This window comes from Macaca fascicularis, chromosome 6, assembly GCF_037993035.2.
Source record: "Macaca fascicularis isolate 582-1 chromosome 6, T2T-MFA8v1.1".
NCBI classification, from domain to species: Eukaryota; Metazoa; Chordata; class Mammalia; order Primates; family Cercopithecidae; genus Macaca; species Macaca fascicularis.
The window spans coordinates 161,626,186-161,638,375 of NC_088380.1; the positions used below are offsets into that span (position 1 = coordinate 161,626,186).

The following is a 12,190-nucleotide window of genomic DNA, read 5'->3' on the forward strand; positions in this document are numbered from 1 at the left end:
AAACGCAGTGCAGGAGTTAGCTGGGGTCAAGAGCCAGTTCTCAGCTACCCCCAGAAAGCCTCTGTTGTCCCCAGGGAAGTTATAGAAAGGGGTTTTCCAAAGGCCTGAGGCATAGGGCATGCCAAGGGCTATAGGCAGGATAGCCAAGAGAAGAAGGGAGGGACAGTTACAGCGCTTTTCAATTCCATAACGCACATTTGCACTCTGCATTCAGGCAAAGGGGTTGTGGGTAAAAGGCAGTTTGGAGTCAAGGGGACTCTGCTCAGTTACTGAAATGAAGACATTACCATGTGTCAGCCACCCCGAACCCTTGGGGGAGATGTTGGATGCATAGCAAGTGCAGCTATGGCAAGAGCCACTGACTACATTCTCACCAGTTTGGGGGTGAGGTGCTGGCATTTACCTGCTTTGACTTTTCATTGTGTAGCATATGTCCAGCTTCTCCCTTCATCTGGAATGAGAAAGCACAGGCAAGCCGGGGAGTTATTTTCATAAACATCTAAGGAAGTAGGGAGTGGAGAAAATCAAAGTGTATGGCTAGCAGTGATTTTTGAAAAACAAAAAAACAAAAAAAACAATAGGTTGGTTGTTCTTCCTGAAACCAGACAAATTGATTTGAAAACTTACATGGAAAGATAAATGTACAAGAATAAATGTACAAAAATGCCAGAAAAGAAAAAGAGTGATGGAAGGGAGGGAGCTGCTAGGTCTACCAACTACAAAAATGTATGATAATGCTTTTTTAAGAGGCAGGGTCCCACTATGTTACGCAGGCTAGTCTCGAACTCCTGGACTCAAGCTATCCTTCTGCCTTGGCCTCCCAAAGTGCTGGAATTACAGGCATGAGCCACTACGCCCCGCCAAAAATGTATTCTAATGCTTTCTTGAAAAACTTATTTATGCTCTCTTCATTTCTCCCTTTTATTAGAGAGCTGTTGCTGTAAGAGAAAAAAAAAATGAACTTACTCAGAACGCAAAGAGTAGTTCTAGCAAGTTGGTTTGGTTTGCTCTTTAGTATTACTTGTTGGTTGGTTTAAAAACATGAACTGGCCGGGCGCGGTGGCTCAAGCCTGTAATCCCAGCACTTTGGGAGGCCGAGACGGGCGGATCACGAGGTCAGGAGATCGAGACCATCCTGGCTAACACGGTGAAACCTCGTCTCTACTAAAAAATACAAAAAAAAAAAAAAAACTAGCCGGGCGAGGTGGCGGGCGCCTGTAGTCCCAGCTACTCGGGAGGCTGAGGCAGGAGAATGGCGTGAACCCGGGAGGCGGAGCTTGCAGTGAGCTGAGATCCGGCCACTGCACTCCAGCCTGGGCGACAGAGCGAGACTCCGTCTCAAAAAAAAAAAAAAAAAAACATGAACCAAGATTTTTCGGAAACCAATCAACAGTTCTATGGAAAAGAAAAAGAATATGAATATCAGGCATTAACCTCATTTAAAAATGCAGCCTAACAAGAATTGGCTAGAAGGACAATCATTAGAAATATGTCTGGCCGGGCGCGGTAGCTCAAGCCTGTAATCCCAGCACTTTGGGAGGCCGAGACGGGTGGATCACGAGGTCAGGAGATCGAGACCATCCTGGCTAACATGGTGAAACCCCGTCTCTACTAAAAAATACAAAAAACTAGCCGGGCGAGGTGGCAGGCGCCGGTAGTCCCAGCTACTCAGGAGGCTGAGGCAGGAGAATGGTGTGAACCCAGGAGGCGGAGCTTGCAGTGAGCTGAGATCCGGCCACTGCACTCCAGCCTGGGCGACAGAGCGAGACTCCGTCTAAAAAAAAAAAAAAAAAAAAAAAATATGTCTGAGGGCCGGGTACAGGTGGCTCACGTCTGTAATCCCAGCACTTTGGGAGGCCAAGGTGAGTGGATCACCTGAGATCAGGAGTTCAAGACCAGCCTGGCCAACATGGCAAAACCCCATCTCTACTAAAAACACAAAAATTAGCCAGGCATGGTGATGCATGCCTGTTGTCCCAGCTACTCAGGAGGCTGAGGCAGGAGAATCGCTTGAACCTGGGAGGTAGAGGTTGCAGTGAGCCGAGATTGCACCACTGCACTCCAGCCTGGGCAACAAAGCAACACTTCGTCTCAAAAAAAGAGAAAAGAAATACGTCTGAGGCTAGGTGCAGTGGCCCACACCTGTATTCCCAACACTTGGGGAGGCCAAGGCAAAAGGATCATTTGAGTCCAGGAGTTCAAGACCAGCCTGGGCAAACATAGAGACACCCTGTCTCTACAAAAAATAAAAAACAATTAGCCAGGTGTGGTAGCACATGCCTGTGGTCCCAGCTACCTGAGAGGCTGAACTGGGAAGATCACATGAGCTTGGGAGACGGAGACTGCAATGAGCCATGATCACACCACTGATCCAGCCTGGACAACAGAGTGAGACCCTGTCTCAAACAAACAAACAAACAAAAAACAATACTGGCAATAAATATTTTCTGTTTTTATATGGTTGAAATTTTGGACCATATGAATGTACTAGTTGTTCAAAAATTTTAAATTTAAATAATAGTAATTGAAACTTAGATGACGAATTCTCCTCCGTCACTCTGTCATCCCTGTAGACAGCACCTGTCATTCCCAGCATCTTTCACCTGAGCCTAACTAAACTCACAGACCCAACCACAGCATTCAAGGCAGGCACACCAGTCCAGAGAAGCTAGCACATGTTATCCCATTGGCCTTCCCTATTAGATAGTGTCATAACCTGGCTGGAGACGAGCACTACAGATCATCTGGTCCCGCCATGTTACAAGGATGAAAGAATCTAGACAAGAAGAGGCAGGTGACCTCCCAGAGTCTACAGATGATAAGTAGCAGAGCCAGACTTAGGACCCAAGTTCCAAACTGGACTTTGTGCCACTTATTTCCATCTCTGCAGATGTTTTATTGTTTTGTATATGATCGTACTTGGTTTTATTATTCTAAATGCATGTTTATCACCTATGACCTTAGGAAATAACTGCTCCCCTTTGACCCATATTTTTTTAATTTTTATTTTAACAATCAGGAGATGGGGGTCTTGCTTTGTTGCCCAGGGTGGTCTTGAACTCCTGGCTTCAAGCAATCCTCTTGCCTCAGCCTTCCAAAGTGTTGAAATTACAGGCGTGAACCCTTTTTTTAAATTGATTTTTTTTAAGAGATGGGGTCTCCCTATGGTGTCCAAGCTGGACTCAAACTCCTGGGCTCAAGGGATCCTCCTGCCTTAGCCTTCTGAGTAGCTGGGACTACAGGTGTACACCACCATGCCCAGCCTCATTCACATTTCTTTTTCTTTTTTTTTTTTTTTTTTGAGACAGGGTCTTGCTCTGTTGCCCAGGCTGGAGTGCAGTAGCCTGATCATGGCTCACTGCAACCTCTGCCTCCCAGCCTCAAGCCTCCCAGACTCAAGCAATTCTCCCACTTCAGCTTTCTGAGTAGCTGGGAATACAGCCTACAGGCACAAACCACCATACCCAGCTAATTTTTGTATTTTTTGTAGAGACAGGGTCTCACTACATTGCCCAGACTGATCTCAAATTCATGAGCTCAAGCGATCCTCCCACCTTGGCCTCCCAAAGTGCCAGGATTATAGGCATGAGCCACTGTGCCCAGCCCACATATTTTTTTACAGATTACTTAGGCTGAAGAAAGGAAGAGGGAATGGTGACCTATAAAGTGTCTTTCAGTGTTCGAGGAGTTAGGACACCAGAAGGAGGTGATAAGCAAGCTGCTTATCATTACCACTGTGAGTCCCATTACAGTAGGAGGGGTGCAGTTAGCTTAGAGGAAGAGCCTCTCAGGGAGAAATACCGAGACATCGGATACCTGTCAGGGAGACAGCCTCTGACTTGAGAGAAGGCGTCAGGATGTTTGGTGTGGCGTGGGCCTAACCCCCACCTGGAGGCAGGGGAATGGGTTTCAGACACTCTAGATAATACAGGGCCCTGTCCACACTCCTAGGCCTGCTTTACCCACGCTCCCTTCTGCTGCTCCCTTCCCAAACATTGCCTGACTGACAGCAAGGGAAACTACTGTGGCTTGTCAGTGTGCAGTTTCTGCCTCAATGCAAGTTCTGGGAAAACCAGAAAAAGAAAAGTTAGTAGAGTGCAGCTGCAGGCATTCCTTCACTCCAGGTTCTGATACTGAACGGCAGCTGGGATTCCTTTGTGGACTTGGGGGTTAGAGGGTGCTCTGTAGTCATATTCTGCACCCCCTGAGCTTCCAGGACAGCTGAGCAAGCATTTCAGGATGGTAAGTCTCAGCCTAAACCTATGTAAACACCCCTGCCCCACAACTAGGACAACAGATGTTAGTTAATAAATTGGGCTTATGAAGATTCCAAATAATTATTCTTTAAATAATTATTTTCTTCACCCTCATTGTCCTAAGCAGTTCCTGTGGCTCGATTCTGAGTTTGGCCCGCATCTCCAAGGTAGATAAGGGTCCCTTCAGAGAAGCTGCCCTTCACACAGTGCTAGGATTCTGGAATGAGGCAAGGTCATATTCTTTTTTTTTTTTTTTTTTTTTTTGAGGCAGTCTCACTCTGTCACCCAGGCTGGAGTGCAGTGCAGTGGCACAATCTTGGCTCACTGCAACCTCCGCCTCCCTGGTTCAAGCGATTATCCTGCCTCGGCCTCCCAAGTACCTGGGATTACAGGGGCCTGCCACCACGCACAGCTAATTTTTTGTATTTTTAATAGAGTCGGGGTTTCGCCATGTTGGCCAGGCCAGTCTCGAACTCCTGACCTCAGGTGATCCACCTGCCTCGGCCTTCCAAAGTGCTGGGATTACAGGCATGAGCCACTGTGCCTGGCTTGGGTCATTTTCAGCCTGGCACTTTGCTGTCCAGAGTCCCAAAAAGCATGGATCATTAAGCACAAGGGAGGTAGTGGTGTTAGGTACTTTTAGGGCTAAACCTATCAAATGTTTCATTTCCCCCCCCCATGCTTTTTGTTTGTTTGTGTCCTTTTTTTTTTTTTTTTTTTGAGATGGAGTCTCACTCTTTCACCTTGGCTGGAGCGTGGCAGCACGATCTCGGCTCACTGCAACCTCCACCTCCTGGGTTCTTGCAATTCTTCTGCCTCAGCCTCCCTAGTAGCTGAGATTACAGGCATGCCACCATGCCCAGCTAATTTTTTTGTATTTTTTTTTAAGTAGAGATGGAGTTTCACCATATTGGCCAGGCTGGTCTCAAACTCCTGACTGTGTGATCCACCCGCCTCGACCTCCCAAAGTGCTGAGATTACAGATGTGAGCCACTGCGCCCTGCCGTTTGTGTGGTTTTTTTTTTTTTGTTTTTTGTTTTTGAGACGGAGTCTTGCTCTGTCACTCTCGCTGGAGTGCAGTGGTGCCATATCGGCTCACAGTAACCTCTGCCTCCCAGATTCAGGCAATTCTCCTGCCTCAGCCTCCCAAGTAGCTGGGATTACAGGCACGCACCACCACGCCCAGCTAATTTTTTTTTTTTTTTTTTTTTTTTTTTTTTTTTTTTTTTTACTAGAGACGGGGTTTCACCATTTTTGCCAGGATGGTCTCGATCTCCTACCTCATGATCTGCCTGCCTTGGCCTTCCAAAGTGCTGCGATTACAGGTGTGAGCCACTGCACCCAGCCCTCTTTAAAAAAAAAAAAAAAAAAAATAGAGATGGGGTCTTGCTATGTTGCTGAGGCTAGTCTCTAACTCCTGGGCTTAAGAGATCCTCCTGCCTCAGTCTCCCAAGCACTGGGATTACAGGCATGAACCACCAGGCCCAGCTCAAATATTTTGATGACAAGGAACCAAGTGTCAAAACAAACACCTCAACTTGGGAAATACTTGGGAGATCTAAATGTCTGCAAACCATCTGCAAACAGGCAGAGCCTTCGTGTCAATGTGGATTTTCCTCTTCAGTGTAGGAAGTATAAAAGGTTCTGTTGACCCTGTTGAGATAACTATCCTGTTTGGGAAGGGAGTAGAGAGGAATTGGGGTTGGTTTGTTTGCTTTTCAAGCTTATAGAACTATTTCTGCCATGCCATGCCACAGGGAACTTCACTTACAAGTCCAAGTCTCCTAGCCTTTTCCCTGTCTTATCAACTCCATTATCTTTGCTAAGAGCTTGCAAAGCAAATGAGACATGGCCTTTGATCTTTAGGAGCTCATCCATTCCTTCCAAAAACATTTATGAACTTACTATGTGCAAGGAGCTGTAGAAATTGCCGAAGATGCAAAAATGAAAAACTCTCAGTCTGGATACATATTCATCATTCCGAAATTTATATCCAAAGTACTGGGCTAGAGGTCTGGGCCAGAGCTAAGAAACTACTAGACAGGCAGGAGATCTGGTATACCAAGAAATCTCTATAGGGAAGACAGTGTCCAGGCTTTCTTCATGCTCTTGGATACATGGTCTCCAACTTCAAAACTGAACTTTCTTCCCAGACTGCATTTTAGCTTATCTGAAGAATGCTGTTTTTAGTCAGACCATAGTTAAACAAACAAGATAGATAGAAGAGAAAAAAATATTTAAAATATTTAACAGTCTGCCACATGAATACCAAAATAGCCATTGACGACATTCCCTACTCCATTATTTAGTTGTTAAGAAGAAGCAGTATACTTTTTATGAGGATACAGAAGATGATTCCAATAAAGAAGTTAAGTATGGCTGGGCAGGGTGGCTCATGCCTGTATTCCCAGCACTTTGGGAGGCCAAGGCAGGAGGATTGCTTAAACCTGGGAGTTTAAGACCAGTCTGGGGTCGGGTGCAGTGGCTCATGCCTGTAATCCGAGCACTTTGGAGGCCAAGGTGGGTGGATTGTTTGAGGTCAGGAGTTCAAGACCAGCCTGGCCAACATGGCACAACCCTACTTATAGTAAAAATACAAAAATTAGCTGGGCATGGTGGTGGGCACCTGTAATCCCAGCTACTGGGAGGCTGAGACAGGAAAATTGCTTGAACCTGGGAAGTGGAGGCTGTAGTGAGTTGAGATTACGCCACTGCACTCCAGCCTGGGCAACAGAGTAAAACTCTGTCTCAAAAAAAAAAAAAAAAAAAAAAGACCAGCCTGGACAACATAGTGAGACCCTGTCTCTTCAAAAAATTAAAAAAGATTAGGTGGGAAGATCACTTGAGCTGGGGAGGTGGAGGTTGCAATGAGCTGTGATTGCATCACTGCACTCCTGCCTGGATGACAGAGCCAGACCCTGCCTCCAAAAAAAAAAAAAAAAAAAAAAAAAAAAGAAGTACACATAGAGACTGAGCAGATAAAGACCAAAAAAGAATAAGTGCATAGAAGTTTTTCCTCTTTGGAAGAAGTGGTATGCTTTCTTATGGTGTGCAAAGAAAATTGGATAATCCATTTTTACCCCTCTTTTTAAAGCACCTGTTTATTTTCTCTACAAATCACACCTTCCCCACCAAAATGATATAGGTTATTGTCTGATGGTTTCTTACCAGTTTTTATTTATTTGAAGCTGTTCTATATATCCTTTTATTGGAAGCTACCTCAAACCCTTTTGACATACAGGCTGGGTATAAAGTATAAAGAAACAGAATCAGATATTGCAATTAAAAACAAAAACCAAGAGGAACTAGATGACTGTCAGTACAATAAGATCTTGGCTCTGGAAGAAGGCAGCTCTGGTTCACTCTACAGGGCAGAGTGCTGATCACGCCCACTGTGTCCATGTTATGGAAACTGGGTATTGCTGAGACTGAGTGATTAGGGGCTGATAAGTATGTTTGACACTGGACTCCTATGCTCCACGTACGCCTTCTGGCCAAAGGGAAAATGATTGCTTACTTTCTGGTCGTGGGAATGCTTCTTGGCTGTAAGAGCAGCAGCATTTATCTGTTGACATCTCATTTCATTAGAACCAACGAAGCATTTCCTGACATGTCATTTATTCTTTAGTTATGCCAATATGGCCATATGCCATCTCCAGAGATACTTATCTAGGTACTGAGTCCTCCAACTGTATTGTTCTGCTGAATATTTTATGCCAAAGCAGCTTGCTTTCTGTGCCTCTCCGCCTGCCTGAGGACGTGTTTTCAGTTTTACATGAACATGGTCAGTCAGAAAGGTTCTAGGGGAGACCTCAAACATGGTAGGCAGATGGGTCTTCACCCAAAGAAGCTCCTTAACACTCTTTGCTAATGATAGTGTTCAAGTTAGAAATTTTGGCAATAAAACTAGCAACAACATTTACTAATACACTGAAGTACCATAGTCATTACTTTCTCTGACTTGACTAATTCTTTTTTTCTACCTTTTGAAGTGTGCCGTCTTAAGAACTAGAAGTTGGACTGGGCATGGTGGCTCACGCCTGTCATCCCAGCACTTTGAGAGGCTGAAGCGGGAGGATTGCTTGAGTCAGTCTGGGAAACACAGGGAGCCCTGTATCCACAAAATATTAATATTAAAAAAATTAGCCAGATGTGGTGGCTTATGCTCCAACCTGGGCCACAGAGCAAGACTCTCAAAAAACAAAAAACAAAAAACAAAAAACAAAAAAACTGGAAGTCGTATTAGAGCTCATCTATTCAGATGCCTCCATTACCTATCTGAAGAAGTGGAGGTGCAGAGATATTCAGTATTTGGCTTCCAACTGAACACCTATTTTTTTTTTTTTTAAGATGCAGTCTTACTCTGTTGGCAGGCTGGAGTGCAGTGGTGTGATCTCGGCTCACTGCATCCTCTGCCTCCCGGGTTCAAGCAATTCTCCTGCTTCAGCCTCCTGAGTAGCTGGGATTACAGGCATGCATCACCAAGTCCAGCTAATTTTTGTTTTTTTGTTTTTTTTTTGTTTTTTTTTTTTTTGAGACAGAGTCTCACTCTGTCACCCAGGCTGGAGTGCAGTGGCGCGATCTTGGCTCACTGCAAGCTCCCTCCCGGGTTCACGCCATTCTCCTGTCTCAGCCTCCCGAGTAGCTGGGACTACAGGCGCCCGCCACCTCGCCTGGCTAATTTTTTTGTATTTTTAGTAGAGACGGGGTTTCACGGTGTTAACCAGGATGGTCATTTTTTTTTTTTTTTTTTTTTAGTAGAGACGTGGTTTCTCCGTGTTGGCCAGGATGGTCTCAATCTTTTGACCTCACGATCTGCCTGCCTCGGCTTCCCAAAGTGTTGGGATTACAGGCGTGAGCCGCTGCGCCTGGCCTGGACACATATTTAGTGGCAGAACTTGAATTCAGTGCTCATTATACCAACTGAGACTACAAAAGTATAGAATACATTGATATTGATGAACACAGGGTTAAGTGTCAGGGATTGAAAGGGACACAAAAGAATGAGATTGGCTTGTATTAGCCATGAATAGTGAACTAGATAGTGTGTATGTGTGTGCGTGTGCGCACACGTGTGTGTGTGTGTGTGTTTTAATACCAAAGGACAGGTTTTCTCTAAAATACTAATTATTCTTTCAAGAAATATTTATCACATGCCAGAGACAATGCTAGGCACAGGGGATAGAAAGATGAATAAGACATGCTTTTTGCCCTATTTTATAAAATCGTATAACTTTGATTTTCCAGAGAAAGGAGGATAATGGCATACTTATTTTAAAATGGAATACATTCAGAGGACAGAAAGAAATGAAGTGCACTAAAAGTAAAGATTTTTAAAACATTTATTTATTTTTTTTAATTTTTAGAGACGGGGTCTCACTACTTTGCCCAGGCTGGTATCAAACTCCTGGGTTCAAGTGATGTTCCCACCTCAGCCTCCCAAAGTGTTGGGATTATAGGCATGAGCCACCATGCCTGGCCAAAGATTCTAATATTTTACAACAATGAATAGATACTCCCTTAATGTGAATTTGATATCTATTGTGAGTTTATCCAAATTTTATTTATTTATTTATTTTGAGACAGGGTTTCACTCGGTTACCCAGGCTGGAGTGCAGTGACCCAGTCATGATTCACTGCAGCCTCGACTTCCTGGGGTCAGGTGATCCTCCTGCCTCAGCCTCCCTAGTAGCAAATTAGATGCTTTTTGGTGTGGTTCTGGTTTTTTGTTTGTTTGTTTGTTTTTTAGTGTGAACCAAGGATTTTATTTATTTTTTAGAGATAACATCTTGCTCTGTTGCCCAGACTGAAGTGCAATGGCTCAATCATAGCTCACCGTAGCCTCAATCTTCTATGCTCCAGTGATCCTCCCACCTCAGTCCCCTGAGTAACTGGGACTACAGGTCTGTGCCACCATGTCGGCGGTGAATTTTTAAAAAATGTTTGTAAAGGTGGGATCTCCCTATGTTGCCCAAGCTGGTCTTAGACCCTTGGGCTCAAGCGATCTTGGTCTCCCAAAGTGCTGGGATTCCAGGCGTGAGCCACTCTGCCCTGCCTATGTGGTTTTGTTGAAAGCAGATGATTCTCATTATGCAGGCTTTTTATTAAGGAATCCCCAATCTAGATAAATGACACAGTGAAGCTATAGCTAATGTTTACAACCTCAAGAATCTGAGTAAAGGACATAGGAATAAAGTGAAGCTGGAAGGAATACAGATGGTTTAATCTTGAGTTTTATTTATCTGCAGCCCAACTCTTTCAGATTTTCTTTCTTTTTTTTTTTTTTTTTTCGAGATGGAGTCTCACTCATGTTGCCCAGGCTGGAGTGCAATGGCATGACTTTGGCTTACTGCAGCCTCCGCCTCCCGGGTTCAAGCGATTCTCCTGCCTCAGCCTCCCAAGTAGCTGGGATTACAGGCACCCACCCCCACCACACCTGGCTAATTTTTTGTATTTTTAGTAGAGACGGGGTTTCACCATGTTGGCCAGGCTGGTCTAGAACTCCTGACCTCAGGTGATATGCCCACCTCGGCCTCCCAAAGTGCTGGGATTACAGGCATAAGCCACCGTGCCCGACCCAGATTTTCTTTCATATTCTTGTTTCCTAGATATTCTGCATGATTGATGAATGTTCCTATTTTATAAATATAAATGCATCACCTTTATGTGAAAGTGTATTATTTTGTAAATATCTTGTAAAATTATTGAGACAATTTACTCTTAAAGGGGGAAAAAAAAGACCTCATGTTCATCTGGCTTACCCCTTCCATTTTATAAGCTAAGGAGGAAGTCCTAGATAGTAGAAGTGACTTGCTCCAAACTCCACATGGTTTCTGGCAAAATCTAGGCTTCTTAACACTTTGCCTAGTGCTGTACGTATTTTGGGAATAGCATAAATTCTATTTCATAAGAAATGACACAGGGAGAGGGCAACTGTCCCAAAGATTAGAACTCCCCTTACTTCAGCCTCTGCTCTCAGACTGCATGCTAGGAAAAAGCTGAGCAGTCGGCCTCCAGGGCTGAGACTGACCTGTAATGTAATTACACAGCTTAAAGCCTCTGGTGAAGAGGGTTTTGAGGAGCTGCTATGACTCAACATCTGTACTAATCTGAGGCTTATATAGAAGACAGAGTGGCCGATATTCATTTAAGAAGATGAAATGCGGCCGGGAGCGGTGGCTCACGTAAGTAATCCCAGCATTTTGGAAGGTCGAGGTGGGCGGATCACCTGAGGTCAGGAGTTTGAGACCAGCCTGGCCAACATGGTGAAACTCCGTCTCTACTAAAATACAAAAATTAACTGGGTGTGGTGGTGCCCACCTGTAATCCCAGCTACTCTGGAGGTTGAGACAGAAGAATCACTTGAACCTGGGAGGCGGAGGTTGCAGTGAGCCAAGATCACACCACTGCACTCCAGCCTGGGCGCTGGAGCGAGAGTCTGCCTCCGAAAAAGAAAAAAATAAAATAAAATAAAGATTAAATGCAGCTGGGCACGTTGGCTCATGCCTGTAATCCCAGCACTTTGGGAGGCCGAGGTGGCTGGATCACCTGAGGTCAGGAGTTGGAGACCAGCCTGGCCAACATGGTGAAACCCCATCTCTACTAAAAATACAAAAATTAGCCGGGTGTGGTGGCAGGCACCTGTAATCCCACCTACTTGGGGGGCTGAGGCAGGAGAATCATTTGAACCCAGGAGGTAGAGGTTGCAGTGAGCCAAAATTGCGCCACTGCACTCCAGCCTGGGTGACAGAGTGAGACTCCATCTCAAAAAACAAAAAACAGAAACAAAAACAGAAGATGAAATGCATGAAAGGAAAGGTTAAAAATGATTCCCATGGGCCAGTTTTAGTATACTCTCTTCACTCCTTTTGCTGCATGATACTCGCACACTTTGCGCTTACTGTTCTGCTTGATTGCATGTCCATGAGGCCGAG

General features: G+C 44.8%; 1 protein-coding gene across 5 annotated transcripts in view; it reads right to left on the minus strand.

Moving 5' to 3' along the window:
• Positions 1-12,190, minus strand: part of FAXDC2 (fatty acid hydroxylase domain containing 2) — a 31,639-nt gene that overhangs the window by 18,292 nt on the left and 1,157 nt on the right. For 3 of the 5 annotated variants that reach the window (XM_073994645.1, XM_073994644.1, XM_005558362.5), the window contains exon 2: positions 404-451. The exons of the other annotated variants lie outside the window; for them this stretch is intronic. Coding sequence is in view for 2 of the 3 variants with exons in the window: in XM_073994644.1 (XP_073850745.1) it covers positions 404-451 (48 nt within the window). In the remaining variant the exon portion in view is untranslated. The remainder of the gene's footprint in view (positions 1-403; positions 452-12,190) is intronic. 5 annotated transcript variants of the gene reach the window in all.